Source organism: Spea bombifrons, chromosome 8, assembly GCF_027358695.1.
Source record: "Spea bombifrons isolate aSpeBom1 chromosome 8, aSpeBom1.2.pri, whole genome shotgun sequence".
Taxonomy (NCBI): Eukaryota; Metazoa; Chordata; class Amphibia; order Anura; family Pelobatidae; genus Spea; species Spea bombifrons.
Genome location: NC_071094.1, coordinates 4,794,617 through 4,811,085, shown reverse-complemented (window position 1 = coordinate 4,811,085; position 16,469 = coordinate 4,794,617). Strand labels below are relative to the sequence as shown.

Below are 16,469 nucleotides of genomic sequence, written 5' to 3'. Positions count from 1 at the left end.
AATTTTCATAGCAGACATTAACATTAATTGCGGCCAAATGAAAATGTTACATTACTTTGCTGTTAGAAGCAAATACCCCGGCCATAAAGCTTTATCATTATCCGGCCAGAGCCTCTACGACGTGACAGCACAGCACCGCAAATTGCAAGCAAAGTGGCCTTTTATGGATCAAAAGTATCCCCCGAGCAGACCCAAATCAACATCAATTTTGCTTTATTTCTTGGTAAATGGAGGTTAAATGGCTACAGTGGAGATCCGGCTGAGTTTCGGCAGTCTTGGCGTAAAGTGGCGGGACTCGAAAAAAGAATTGCAACATGGCCTCGGAAAAAATCACCCGTTACTGACCCCGGCGCATGTACAGCGAGTTAATACATCACACGTACTGCAGTGCGGCACTGATGAGTGGTTCGGCTTTAGTCGTCCCGAACCCACGATGGCTCACCCAGCCGTAGTGACACCATTTAGATATTACAGCCCTTCTGGCATTTAAAGGGACGCCCCGCTGTCCCAGGCAGGATCCTCAACAAAGAATGCTTATTAAAGTACCCGGTATGTACTTTAATGTGCATTCACTAAAGCTAACAAAATGAATCGCTTACCATCAGGAGACAGCTGCGATTCACAGCCTCCTCCATGGTCTGATGTATCGCGTCGCTAATTGGCTGCGTACAGCTTTTTACGAATATGGGGGGGTTCTTATTAGACCCCCTGAAACATTCCCGGGACCAGCACTGGAGGTGACCCATCTACTGCACGGCAAATAGCTTGGGGGGTGGGAACGGGGCAAATGCCTATGGGGGATCTGCGAAATCCCCCCATGGATTTTCAAGGGGGATACCAAGTACATTTAATAGGACCTCTCAAGTTAAAGTGCATATGATGGCTGGAGTGTCCCTTTACGGTGTATGACAACACACTCAATCAGAGCGGGCACTTAATTAGTATGTATGGTTATCCTAATGACAATTACAGATGGATAGGATATATATATATATATATATTATATATATATATATATGGGGATCCTGATGAATTAAAGAACGGAAGATATCCTATCAAACTAGAAATCCTTCTGTAATCGCGTCAGTAACGCCGCTGCACTACTAACACCTATCGGAATTGTCATCCGAGTCAAACCTATTTTATGTAACGGGGAAACATGTCATTCTTATTTCAAATCAGAGTTTCCGCTTAACACGACGGAAGATAAACGCGAAGACTTCCTAGAACTCATTACTATGATACTAAGCAAGCGACCGTAACGATTATCATCATAGGAATTTACTGAACCTGTAGTAACAATAATACAATTCGAATCCGTTAGGATCCCGTTGTACAGCGCTGCGGAGTATGATGGCGCTATATAATAATAATAAACCATTGGGAGAAACGATGTAAAGGAGAGATCTAATAGGGATCACAGATACAAAGGAAACTCTTCGTATGGTTAATTATAATAATATATCATCCATCATTGCTAACAAAAACTGAGCCAATTACCAAATAAATAAAATATATAAATATTTATTTTTTACTAAGAAAATATATGAAAACCAACCCACTGCGTGGAAGGATTAAGCGCCTTTGTCGAAAAGGTCTTTTTTTTATTGCTATCGGATTGCTTGATATAAAAATATTATATCCTGCTTCCAGTCCTTGAGGTTCTGGCTTTGGGAGAAGAAAAGCTGTGATTTTTTTTGTTTTTAAAGGGTTAATTTGGCATTTTGTTTCCTAGTTCGATGTACTATAAGATCGACACCTCCTCCTCCTACAACAACAACAACAAAAAGCATCCTTCCTTCTCCGTGCCGCTTTTGTTGTAAGCCATAAAAATCCCATTTTTCATCTCGTGTCCTCTCCCTCCTCAATCAGACATAGATTTATACTCTTCCTGATGCCCGTGGCGTTCCGAGCTGGGGAGGGGGTCATGGGAGGCGCTGATAGGACATTAATGGATACGTTGAGGGGTCCCGAGAGCTTTGTCCGGCTGGGTACCCAATCCATCAGCCACGAGAACCCATGCCAAGGTCAGCACTAACGAGCATGTGCCAGTGTCCTGGATTTCCCTACAGGGACTACTCCAATCAGCATTCTTGGATTCGAGGTCCCGGGTCGGATCCTCACAAGGGCTAAGTTTCGCGAAAAGAGGGAATGTGACAGCGGATGCCGAGGACGGAGCAGAATCCCGGAACAGCGGCAAAAAATCCAAATCCTACCACCTTTTTACGACATCCCATAGAAGAAACCTATCAAGGGCATGAAACTTCATGTGGGGGTCTTCTGGATATCCAAATGTAGCTTTTTATTGAATTTTAATATAAAAAAACCACATACAAACCTAATTTTTTATTTCAAAGCTGCATCCCGTGAATTCTTTCCTATGTGATATATAACCAGTATCTGAAACCAAGCATTTAACACCGGAAAGCACTTGATTCTTGTGATACGTCTACATACAGGATCATGTGTCTATGAAGAAAGTGTTCACAATAGGTTAAAGAGATGACTAGAAAAAATAACTAGGCACAGGAGAGGGGAAAGAAGGAGAAAAAAACATGAAATGAAGTTTAGAACTGTCAGAAAACCATAGCTTTCTTCTAGGTGGTACCAATAAATTAATTAAAGGAGTCTTGTGAGGCAGAAAAGAGGGCAGGTGTCCTCATGGTGGGTGAGAGATCCTTGGTCTAACAAACATAGAATGAATAAAACCTAGACCAGCGTGTTCGAACATCTCAGTAACTTCCATTCTTCAAACCTGGTTTTCTGCTCATGGTGAACATTTTATACGGTGAGAATGGGAACAATTTTTATGACTGAATGACAATCTAATCTTAGAACCTTAACACATGGAGACATGGAGTCTTTTCAGTAGACCCTGAATGTCAACGGCTCAGAAATCAGAATATCTGGTAGACTTTTCAACAAACTTTCAATGAACGAGAACCCGGATGCCTCGGACAGGGCGAGGTCTTCCAATAGCTGAGATTGTGCCAAATCCATACAAATAAAAATATATTATTTGAAGCCGGCTTAGATCTATCAGACGGAACGTTGGAACCTACTTAATATCTAAAGGAGGTGCTAACTGGAAAAAAAAGTTAATGTTTGGGGTAGTTTGCTCATCCTTTACTAGTCACACCCAATCAGTGGAGAGGTTGGTTCTTTGTTGACTAAAATCTACTTCTTCTTCCCAAGACCCCAAGATTGGAGAAAAACCCATGAGGTTCTAGCGAGACCCTTAGAAACTACCCATTTATTCTAAAAAAAAAACACACAAAAAAAACAGTTAATAGATAGATGCCAATGATGGCAGAAAATAACCTGTTGACCCATTTCTTTAGTCTGGAGAAGACATCTTTCTCATCTGGATACAGGGAAATATTCAGTCTGTGTTTTCTGCAGGAGTCTTCTTACAACTACATACTTCTTAACCTCAACCCCGATATCTTCTAACAAATCAAACTGAAATGGTAATAGATACCGGCGTAGGAAAAAACACGAATAACCGACGGTACGTGTGACCTTTTCTTTGCACAAATACCATAAGGAGGCCTTGCAGATAAGTGCAGCTCCCTCTACATTAGTTAGGCTTCCTTACGCATGCATTTCAAACAATTACAAGACAAAAAAAATAATTAATAATGCACAAAGTCACAGACGTCTCCAAAGAAAACCCAATGGTCCTCTTTGCTAATTAGCTGCCGGAGTCAACTTGAATGCAGATAGGTCGTCTAGTTACTTCTCCGAGCTCGCTCTTTTGTTAGAACAGACAGATCAACCTGCCAAATGGGAACAATTAAATGGTGGGGGCACGGCGCACATTGCAGGTGAGAACGGATGTCTCTACCTGGGCTGTAATCATCCCCTATAGTTCCCTGCTGGGCTAAACAGGGACATTATGGGGCTGGGGGACAGACAGAAGGCGTACTTATTGTTATTTATAGTTGGATGATTAAAGATTTAAAAAATAAAGATGTAGGAGATACATGGGACAGAAAAAAATATCTGTCTGTGGATGGGATCCATGTTTTAAAGGGAAACAGCGGAGAATAGAATCCAACATCGAAACCATCAATGGAAGACGTTGTGACCCACTTGCTGGACTCTACCAGTTGACCGCGCTTGGGCTTCTAGCGCTAGAGATCAGGACATAGAACAGTTGGCCTGTTAGTAAGAGCATAGATTTTATTATGTAGTATTTACTAGTTACATAGGATTCTTTAGAACCGCGACTTTATTAGAAATGTATCTTCTTTTTTTTTTTTCTTCACCGTTTTGGTTGTCATGCCATCTTTGGCCCCAAACATCTACAGACCATCGCCCTTAGGGATATGAAGTGGAAGCAATACTTTGGCCATAAGAAAGTTTAATGTATGTATTTGGGAGAAGAAGACTGATGGAATTTGGTTAATCTTGGGAGTGATTGACTCGTGATTCTGACGGGTGAAATTTGACAGGTCTGAATATTAACAGGTATCTTCTCCGCGAAACGGATGCATAAAACCAGTGATTCTAAAAAAAAAAAGAGAGAGAAGACAATCTTTTCAAACACGCGTGATTTAGGGAGATGGCACATGTCAGTTTGTGAATGATATATAATCATTAGCTAGATGGATCCAAAGAATACTAATGGCACAAAATCTTATTCATTTTATCCGGTTTGTCCACTATGGCAAAAGTAGGGTATCCTGAATTTTTCTTTGCAGGCATTCATGGTAAATGGATGGAGCATATAAACACTATATGGGCAAAAGTAATGGGACACCTGACCATAACACCAGCGGGCACTTTGGTGACATTCTAAATACATAGACATTAATATGAAGTTGGTGCCCCCTTTGCAGCTATAACATCCCCCACTCTTCTGGGAAGGGTTTCTGTGGGAATTTTGCCCGTTCATCCAGTAGAGCATTTTTGAGGTCAGACACTGATGTTGAACGAGAAGACCCCGTTCGCAATCTCCATTCCAGTTCATCCCTAAGGTATTCGATGGGGTTGAGGTCCGACCGGTTAAGTTCCTCCACCCCAAACTCATCCAGCCATGTTTTTATGGACCCTGCTTTGTGATCCTGGGGCACAGTCATGCTGGAATAGAAAAGGGTCTTCCCCAAACTGGTCCCACAAAGTTGGAAGCTGAACATTGTCCAAAATGTCTTTGTAGTCAGGGGCTAAACCTTGTTATCGGAGAGACAGTTATGGCACCAAAAGTCCCAAAGGGCTACCAGTTTGGATTTTTTTAATAACATCGATAGTCCCCTAGATTTGTAAGGCTGCTGAACATCAATGGTCACCAATTTATGAAGAAGACCTACTATAGAGTTATAAGAGGGCAAGTGGCTCATAATCAAGTACACAAGCCAAAAATAGCAGATTTCATGGAATGAGAAGAGATGAACGTGTTAACACAAATATTTATGAATGTCAGTCATTGACAGTTCCCTTCTAGTAGGAAGATAGATATGGAGGCAAGAGGACAAGGCCCCGGACTGGCCATCTGACACAACAGGCAAATGCCAATTGGGCCAATGGCCGCCAGAGCCACGCCCTCCCCAGCCTGCCGCTCCAGCAGCAGATCAATCACAATTTCACTAAAACAACAAGAAATACTGAACAAAAACTACAAAATGACCCTAAAACAGAGACCTATAGCGGAACACAGATAAAAAAAAAAATTAGAACACTTTGTGGAAAATATATTCTTTTGGCCGTTATAAATCAATACGCTGGTTTAACGATGTGTAGGACCTGCAAGAAGATCCGATACCGGTGACCAGAGACTCTAAACCATCGTGTCACCCTGGGAGAGAAAAAAAAATGTATATCCCCTTCGCATGCATATATAGATATTCAAATGTTATTTTAACAAAATAGCTGTCTGGAATGGAATGCTTATCAAGCGCTAAATAAGGCCCGCTCTCGAGCTGAATCGCGTTGAAAAGGACTCAGTGCTGTCATTGATTTCCTCGGAAGAAAAAAATCGCCTCCGGCTACTGAACCGAATTAGTAGTCACTGATGACCAATTATTTTTGCCCACAGTGAACGGAAAGACATACTAAAAATCCAGTTTGTCAGACCCAAGGCTTCCTTCTCAAACACCTTTCAAGGCGCGTGTAGCTACCCTCCCTCCGAAGCCTCTGATGGCTCCCTGCCTTTCCGGAACTTTTTTGGTTTTTTTGTGTTTTTTGTGGTTTTTTTTTTCCATCGGAAAGTTTTAATGAGCTGGCGGATATGATGATGACCTGCCATAAAAGGAGCCCCTTTCTATTCTCGGTGGGCCTTTATTTGGCAAGGAGGCGAGCTAACGCAGGAATCCGAAGTGTCAGGTTTCATACACACACCACGCGCGCACGCTCGTAAGGAAGGTGTCAGTTTAATACTTTCTCGGATTATAATTTCCATTTTATGGAGGGTCTCTTGTGCTTTTCCCCTTCCAGCACGCTCCGGCTGGATGCTATCCATGATATAGCTGCTATCTCACGCCGGAGCTCAGCTTAACCCTTTGGCGTCCGCGGACAGCCGCAAAATATTCTATTGGACTTTTTTTTTTTAGTAGGGCTTCCTATCGGGCAGAACCCATCTACATGGTCTCCGTCTTCTATTGCGCTGCATCGTCCTACTGAGATATTTAAAAAAGCTGGCCGCTAGAGATATGTTAAGTCAACTATAACATATTTTAGACAAGTTTGGGGAATTTATTCGAATTTGAGCTCCACGATTAGAGAAATGAGTACCTGGTAATGGTACTAATGATTAAAAAACATAATAAGGTTATTTTTGTCTCTGTGTGTTCAGAAATATATACCTGTGGGATTCTGCCCTAATTAAAGGCAAGCCTGGACTGGGGGCAAACAAGGTCTCTGTCGCTTTAAGGCCAGCTGCCGCTTAATGACGTATGTGCTGCACATTACTCTTTTATAGAGCGCCACGCACTGCGGGAATGGATCTCCTGCCGAAGTGACAGTAGAGATAAGTACGCTGGCGGCCCACCAGGCTAGTTGGCCAGTCTAGACCCAAGAAATGGCTAGTTCGGATATTTGTAAAGCATCGTTTTATGGCACGTGCATGGTTCTTGGTGAGCATTGTCCAACTGGCAGATTGGAGGCAACCCCAGCCTACCTACCTCCAGTAATGGTACATCGCGGCTTCAATAAAAATAGAGTCCCAATGATGGACGACTTCTCCCAGATAAGATAGTCAACCAACGTCTTGCTTGGCTGTGGACATGCTGGTAGCATTCAGCCCGGGGGGCAATTCCAGCCAGGTGACCCAGTAATAAAGCAGCCTTCATACCTGAAAGGAACGCGTTTGCAATCACACATATTGATTCCCTATACTTAACGACCAAAACGGGTAATATGTGTTGTACGTTGGACTTACATTGAATTCTTTTAATGGATTGAATAGAATTTTAGGTTTTTTTGACATCGCCAGCGTTCCTACAAAACTTTGTGTACACCAGCATGACCCGGCGCTACTCATTGGGATAAATACTCAATCATCACATGGAAGAGGAACTTTGAAAGTATTGAAAACATCTTGGCTTACCATCCCTTGATATTCGGTGATATCTGGTTACCCAAAATCAATGACACAGAGCATCTTTCTCTGCATTCTTTTCTTTTTTCTTGCTAAAACCCTGAAGTTTTGAGACGGTGTGGGGCATGCGGTGGGCTTTTCGAGAGAGAAGAAGGTCTCATCTGATCTAGAAAAAGCCCTCGGGGGGGGGGTTCTGCGTGTGCTGGTGCCCCCCTTCCCCGCATCATTAGAACAACGCAGGTGTAGATTAGGAAGCCTCTGTTGCATGCGGCGTCCAATAATTAAGTAATAAAAGTCACGGCAGGGGTAAGGCAACCCGCTAGTGAGAAGCTGTGTTGTTTGCATGCGCGTCAACGATTCTGCTGCAGAAAATGGCTAATTCAGTCTACGGATGGAAAACAAAATCAAAGTGAACCTGCCTAGCGCTGCTCTCTGTGTAGACTACTTTACGGTTCCACACGTCTAGTAGGGAAATGTCATAGCGATACTTAGGAACTTTCTGACCCTGAAGTCCTTGAAAAGGTTACCTTTAATTGTCCTTCATAAAGGTTCTGTCTCAGGGACTCGCTTTTGGTGGCAGCCAAGTGGCTCTAATGACAATCCTTATGAAAATCATGGCTTGCCAGGAGGTAAAGGTGTACCTGCTGATAATCAGGATGCAGCAGACTTTTCTGGTGAATTCTAGACTGTTGGCAGCTATGCATGTACCCAGGGATTCTCCCTGTACCCCCTTCCCCCAATCTTAGGGTAAAGGGGCAAATTCTCAGGGTCACACAGTCTGGAGCTGACTCGTCATCATCATATTTGGACTTTGATATCTGACCACTGCTATACCGAAGCTGAAATCCCTGCTTGATCACAGGTGACTTCATTCAGAGTATCTTCATCTGCTGACCATTCATGATTTTCATGAAGACCAATCTTAGAACTCACAGTCATTGCAATTGAATCTTTGTAGTTGCCAGTGAAATGGTTAATGTTTGAATACGTTGGCTCCTCAAAGCATAACTGGTTTTTGTTTTCTTTTCAGACCCTCGACACCCATCTATGATCTTCTGGAGAACAAATACCAATACGTCTGGATCCAGCAGCAGAGAGAGGCGAGTGAGGCACTCAAACTCAAGTCACAGGAAAAGGTACAATGGGCTTCTGTACAATGGGATCCATGTACGGGTTACTATGGCTGAATTAACATATAAACAACAACACAAAACATACAATGCGGTCTCTACAACCCCATAGTCTCATGTAGAGCCCCCTTGCTACAGGCAGAGCTTTGACCCTCAAACAAACTGAGGTTGTAGAAGACAAATGGACATCAGGGGAGGAAAGAAAGACCAGGATTCTGGTTCCAAACAGAGACTGGCCTTCTCAACCAGAGACACTTGGGACATATGACCACAGATTCGTAGAGCCCCAGTAGTAGATGTCTCTGAATCAGACCAAGCCGCCTTCAAACAGCTACTTCAATAATTTGGATAACTTGTGGATTTATTTCTCCGAAATAAAAAAAAAATGTAATTAGCTGCCTTTCTCCTTCTAATAAAGAATCCTTTATATCTCCTGAAAACCATTTACCCCCCCATCCCACCCCCGTCTCTCATTCCTAAATTATAAAAAAAAAAAACCCGGGCTCATTATTAAACGCAAAAAAAAAAAGTTTAAATACGGAATAGCTCGAGCAATAATCGCAAATCAGCGCTCCGACGCGAATAATAAAAGATAATAAGAGGAGGAATAGAAAATAATGAGAATATTCGCTCACTTAAAAGGAAATCCATTTCAGAAGAAGGAGTCCGCGGCGGGACTGCAAGGAGAAAATATATATTTTACGCGGACACAAAAGCAAAGTGTTTGGTAATGTTTAAGTAACATTTAACGCCGGCCAATGGCTGCTTTATATGATAATGGCGTCTGGAAAAGTGGAGTTAATATGGTAATGAGCGTTTTCTTGGGGGGTTTATAGGCTTCTCGCTCCGTGTTTTACGATGTAAGTGCAGGAACGCGCCGTTTGTTTAATTAGCTTCTTTTTTTACAGCTCGTGCGTCAGAAGATTACTTATGGCCGCCAGGAATTTTTTTTTTTTTATCGTGACAAGCACATAATGCTAGGGGGTAACTATTAGAGCGCCAGCAAAAAGTAAACACCCAATTTTTTGTGATTACCCCTCGATGAGGGTGTCAGCGATTCCCGTTCTTGAGGAGTACAACTTTTCTTTCTTTGTTTTTGCCCGACGAGCCCCTGCTGAGTTCAGGGGACCACCTGGAATTGTCCGAATTGCGAAATTCAGCGTCCTCATTGGAAATTTTATTTTAGTGAATACCGACGTTGAGAGTAGGTGGGCTTCGGCATCTAGATTTTTCTTAGGCTAGGAAAAAATTACCCCTAGATTCAAACATAATATGGACACTCTTAAATATTAATATATGAATATATATACACAACAATATCTGCTATGTTGCTCCATCTGGCAATTCCATTTACAACCCTGAAAGGAATAAATAACCTAAAACACAATGGAAAAAAAATCTTTAAATTGAATCTTTTCGAAACCAAAAATCAAGACATTCTTTTCAAAAGGATCCGACCATCATTTAGGACAATAGACGTCAATTCTGAACCTGAAAGAGACCCAACAGCGTAGGGTTTTTAGAATCCCCTCAAAAATCCTTAGTTTGTCCTTTTATTCACAAAAGGTTGACCCTGTCAGAGGAGTGACTTATTGAACGGCGTCTTCTACAACGAGGAGATACCTAGAGCCTAAAGTATTGAAGGGCATTGATGGCCCAAGTGGTGGACCTTTAAGATGTTGAGATAAGGTTCTCCTTAACTGCCTCTAAACAAAAAGTGTAACTATTGGCTAAAGGCCGGATGTCACTTTCCCCACCATCAACGGCAAACTGAGCCGATTGGTTCAGGGACTCTCTGCGTCAAGAAAAGGGGAGGAGCTTTACAGAGCTCCAATAAAATGGCGCTCTGTCGCCGACGAAATGGGTCAGAAAACACTTTCTTCAAACGGCAGCACTCTTAACAAGCAAAGTATTCTTCAAACATTCTTTTTTAGATCACCATTACTTCCAGCTTCTCTTCCCGCCGACAATCGCTCGACATTCTCCGACAAACCACAGCTTTTTTACAAAAATTTACGGCACGGAAAGTGTTAACGATGTACTAACCCCCTACAGGTAAAACCGAAATCTTTGGTCCCGTAAGCCGAAGACAACCCCCTTACACTATACCAGTGACTCAGTCTTTCCTCCCACGTTTTCAGGTGGGAAGGAAGACTCTCTTATTACATCCGCATCCTCCATTAACGGGATTTTAGCGAGCATGATTCCTAACATAAATACGCCTGTCACTTTTGGGCTCGATTCAGCCGTTCCAATCTGTTCTCCGCTCTAATTACTAATTCATAAGCCGTGGCGTTCTAAATATGTATCACGCCAATCAATTTCCATCCAAAGGAGGCAGGCCACGTCTGATAAGGACATGAAACACATCGGCATCGTCTTTATCATTCGTTCTTCTGCTAATCATCAGAGGGTCAGAATTCTACATAAACCGGCACATCGCTCTAAAAAAAGAAATATCCGGTTAGATTAAATATTTGAGTTTTTGACAACTCTGCGCCATCACACATCCTCGTGACAATCCGTGGGCCAAACGTAGTCCTCAACGCTAGTTGACTGGTACCCAACCTGCTTGAAGAACCTAAAAATGATGCTGTGTTACTTTGTTAATCTATTCAGAGCATCGCTCCTTGCACGATGACATAATAACATGAAAGGGGATGGACAATCATGTCTACGTGGCAAGCCGTGGGCTATAGATAGTCCTCAGCGCTACTTGTATGGTACCCAACCTGCTTGAAGAACCTATCAATTACGCTGTATTCATTTGCTAAGCTATTTCGAGCATTATTCGTCGTGTTAGTAAGTCACCTGTACTCAAGCAGGAGTTTAAGGTGAGATACAGCGGTGAGAACTGAGAAGAGCACCCGTTGGGATGCTCAGGTGTCATGAAATTAGAGTAGAATCTGAAGAAGCCATCTCCAGGCCGAGAATCTGCCCATCCGCCCCAAGATCTACCACTTTAAATGGCTCTGGGGTTTATCTACTAAACAATGAGTTCTGCTGGGTTAAATATGTCGTCTCACTGTACTGACCTTGAGTTATGAATGACCTTCACCTGCAGCGAGGATTAAGTTGGCCCTCCGTAGTGAGATGGATTATTTGTCTGGTGCGGGTTCTCCGTGTGGTTTGTTCCGTGTGGATTCCGTGTACGTTTGCTCTGTGTCGCTGTCGGGCCTGCAGTCATTTTTAATAAATACAGAAAATAACAATTTCTTTTTTTTTTAATAAATGGATCATTCTAAGAATATTTTTTTTCGACTTACAGATCAAGAAGGAGAGAGTGCAAGACACACGGACAACGATCCTAAGGAGGTACCAACCACCAGAAGATCCCGCGCCATTGTGGCAATTACCTCGTTTTCAGAAGGTAACTTCAAAAATCAATATGTGGGGCTTTTTTTTCTCAATTAACCATTTCTGGCACACGGGGGGGAGCGTAGACTCCAACTTTATTTGCCAAATATATATATTACTCATATTTTGACCTTCATACAAATAACATATAGAATGAAATGTGGTGGTTCGGGATTTGGTAAAATGCTAAGTATCAACAGTTCCGTTACTTCTCCCCTAAAGCTGATTGGTTCTGGCAGGAGGTAGGAGGAGCCCAGGCCGGGCATATAAATAGTAGCAAAACCCAAGACACATTGTATCTGTGATCAAACAGACGCAAAGTTATCTGGAAATCTCGCACTATTTCAGAATTTAATGAGTCGTTAATCCCAAAGACGAGTCGTTGACTTTAAATATTACATTGGCTGCCAGTTCCTAGTTTGGCCTTTAAGTGATTTTTCAGTCCAGACCATAAATATATTGATTGGAAACCTACGAAGCAACCAACTGCCCCTTAAGAGGAGTAGAAGATGTTCTACCGAGCTCTCGGCGTATTATTCCTGTGATCTGGCAACAGTTTACGCGTTGATAAAGCACAATGCTGTTCACCACCTTGACACGTTCTATTAACATATGTCAGTAATTATTTATAAGCCTCACAAGACACCGCCACTGCTGTGTGTACCACTCCGAACAGAGCCCGACAGCGGGGGGGACACTGGCAGGAGCGTGTGAGGTGTCAGTCCAAGATAAACTCGACCCAACTCCTTTACATCTGCACATCACGCCGATGAGGCGAGCACTCAATCTGTCTGCTGGAAGGCGTCAGGCAGGGAGAGAGATCGAAGACAACCGTGTCGAGGAGCATAGAGGAGCGCCTCCCCGTACGGAGCAGCTGTAATGATGTGTCTCTCAAACTGGGGAGGAAGGTCAAGGAGGACAGGTAGACCAATTGGGGACGCGGAAGGCGAGGACGGATGCGGGCAGTTGGTCCTTTCGACGTAGGGATGGGGAGATCCATCTGATAAAAGAGGAGACCAGGAGGACAAGGAGACTAAAGGTGGACGCTGATTTATCATGGCGATGAATGTCAAAAAGAAAAATGGTATTGTAAAAGTACCGGTTTGCTTTTCGGGATGATTGAGGTTCAGACGGAAGGACGGAGTTAAACGCTGGCATCAAGATTGAAGGTTTTGGGGACGGCCAGCGGTTGTGCGCGGGATATATCGTACTTACGGTTATGTGGCAAATGCTGCTTTGGTGCCACCATCTCAATCTGTGTGCCCCCAGTCACAAAATAAACTAAACCTTTGTAACCACTAAGCACACGCTACCTGTATGCCAAGCAGGACTTTTATGTGACTTTGTGACATTTAGAAGTGGAATAATGGGTTTTATTTACCCAGTTTAATTTATAAAGCCGTTTCCTTCTGTTTCTATACACATTATCGGGGCTTTTAGGGCCGTAGAACCCTGCGATACCCTCATACCCAGCAAACATTCTGACCTCCTTGAAAAGAGGGGAGGAAACAGGGACATGGGAATTTGGGTCCTATAGAGGGACTGCCCCTCATAAAGATAGACACTTGGGTGATACGATGCAGTGCCGTCTCGCCATCCCCTTTCTTGAGCCTTGGAACCATTTATTTATTATTTAAACAAACAATATGTAAAAAAGTTACAGAGGAACAAAACCGACTTAAAATAAAATACAAGCGAAGAATCTTTTACATTTTTCCGTTTTTTTTTTTTTTACACCTAATTATATTAACTTTTTAAGTCCAAATTTATTTTTTTTCCTTTCCATTTCATGTTTTGTCTAAGCCTGGTTGAGAATTCTCTGTAATGCCCGGCCAAAGCCGTTGCCCTTTAAGATCTCTCCGATTTTTGGGCTGACACTTGTCCCCCCCCCACCTCTCGATTGTTGAGCGGAAGGAGACGGAGTGGACGGACTCCTTGCATCTTCTAAGCGTCAGACATTGTTGCGTGTTTCGCGAGTGCATGAGAATGATTGCAATCACCACGTGTGTTGCTGACAGTTCATACACAGCCCTGACAACAGATAGACAGACGCAGCAGGGTGATAACAAGTGTATAAACACGAGTCAATCCCGACGCCGTTTCATTTTGCATGCTCCAGACATCCTCAGAAGTTGAAGCAACGTCTTTGCCACCAGTGGAAATGCAGACATGTAAATACATTTCCAAGATAAAGGAAATTCGCTATACACCGCTCGATAAACCCAAAGGCAGGAGATCCAACGCACCAACTGTCACACAGGATAATAAATAGGTCCATTGGAAAAACATATATATAATCTTAAAGCTCCTTTTACCGAGGATGCTTATGGAAAATCATTGCTTCTTCTTACAATGCAAGTGTCCCTGTCTTACCATGTCTAAAAAATGGTGTTTCATTTAAGAACCCAGAAATGTACTAATTTAATAAGTCTGTGATACCTCCCATGCTTAGGGTTGCCAACTTATAAGCAGCACCATAGGTGGTGGTCAGCATTTTATGAGATGTGTCCTGGAAACAATGAGCCGTTATCGGTTAGCAGTGGGCGTGCGTCATATTGCCTCCTGGAACCCGTTTGTCTGCCTGGAAGGATAAGAAGGCAACGGGATGCTGTAGGGGTCTGAAAGAGGTTACTAACATTTCTGGAAGTGGAAAGTAGGCAGCGTGTGGCCTTGGAGATGGGAAGGAGGCAACGTGTGGCCTTGGAGATGGATAGGAGGCAGCGTGTTGGTCTTGGAGATGGAGAGGAGGCTGCGTGTGACCTTGGAAATGGGAAGGAGACCGTGTGTGGTCTTGGAGGTGGGAAGGAGGCAGCGTGTTGTTTTGTAGATGGATAGGAGTCCACGTGTAGTCTTGGTGGTGGAAAGGAGGCAACATGTGGTCTTGGAGGTGGGAAGAAGGCCGCATGTGGCCTTGGAGATGGGAAGAAGGATGCATGTGGCCTTGGAGATGGGAAGAAGGCCGCATGTGGTCTTGGAGGTGGGAAGGAGGCAGCATGTGGTCTTGAAGTCAAGAAGGAGACATTGTTTGGTCTTGGAAATTAGATGACGGTAACTTGTGTTCTTGGATGTTGGGGGGGGCATTGTGCGGCCTTGGAGGTGAGAAGAAGGTAGTGTGTGGCTGGCTTTGGGGGTAGGAAGGAGGCAGTGTGTGGCTGTGGAAAGGAGGCCAATTCCATAGTCTCTTTTTGACTTATGGAACCCAATACATTTTCTAGATATAGCTATGATTCATTGGTTCGTCATTTAGATGAGATTGTGATACCGATCCCTAGAGCACTGGTTTCCTACATCTCTCTTTTCATCTTTGCCAGCCGTTTAGGTGAAATGCCTCACCATGCCTCAGCTTTTGGCCTGCAAATCACCATGTTGACTTATAAAAAAAAGTTTCCATTTTCTTTTGCCTTTTTGGTACAAGGAACACTAGATCCTAGACTTGTCACACCGACGGCTGACACATTACTCACTCCCGAGAATATCTCTCCCCTCCTCTCCATTTCTCCCTTTTTCCTCTCTTCATCCCAGATTGTTCTAAACCCATCAATTCACCGAAAGGAGGAGAGAAGGCAGGAGAGAATGATGAGACGCCTCACCTGGGCCCCCAACGCACGCCTCCAATTAAATCAAAATTGTTTGTTTTTAATGGCCTTTTACACTGACAAGTGGGCTATCATTCTGGTATCGCTAGCTGTCAGCGAGTCGAGGAAAATCCTTGGTTGATAATGCCCAACGCTTCCAATTAGAAGCTGAGCTTCTCCGAGTGCTGTTCTATTCCCCAGCCTCCCCCAAGGCCCCAGCGTCTATGCAATTTTTTTTTCCTCCCCTCCTTCTACTTCTCCTTTTTCTTCTTCTCACCGCAAATTACTGACACAAAACGGCCGGCGTATTGATGGCGAATGCGCGCGGCCCAAGCCTGTCGGGTTTAATGAGGTGATGGAAGTTTTTCGGCTCTTTGCTAAATTCTTTCTTGTTTGACAGCTGCTCACGAGGCAGGATGTTGACCTCATAAAAGATTTAGTGTTTCTCATTATTCGCTGTCAAGCATCACAGTGACGGCTTCACAAAATCATTTGCATCTAAATGTGTTGCGCGTGTGTGCGCGTGTATCACGGGTGTAGGTGTGCGAATGGTGCGTCTACTCCATCATGTGTGCAGGAATGGGCAAGTCCACTCGGTGTGTTGGAGAGAATTTGGTGTGGTCCTACGCCTTTGAGGTTATCGGCATGTGTTGATGGGGCCGTGTTTGCCGTATGTTTGTTTTACGTATGTGTGTAGATGAGTATGGTCGCTCAGTTGATGTGTATTAAAGGAATACACCCGGCAGAGGTGGTAGAGGGTAATACAGTGAAGGAATTTGATCATGCATGGGATAGGCCACAGTGGATAAGATGGAACATCATTCCAGCCCCCATTCCCTGGAGGTCTCCTTCCCCATCCGAGGAGAAAGT

The 16,469-nt window shown here is 43.5% G+C and overlaps 1 protein-coding gene across 1 annotated transcript in view; it reads left to right on the top strand.

Moving 5' to 3' along the window:
* Positions 1-16,469, top strand: part of CFAP77 (cilia and flagella associated protein 77) — a 50,827-nt gene that overhangs the window by 33,758 nt on the left and 600 nt on the right. The window contains exons 4-5 of the mRNA XM_053472413.1: positions 8,568-8,673; positions 11,936-12,037. Of these exons, the coding sequence (XP_053328388.1) occupies positions 8,568-8,673; positions 11,936-12,037 (208 nt within the window). The remainder of the gene's footprint in view (positions 1-8,567; positions 8,674-11,935; positions 12,038-16,469) is intronic.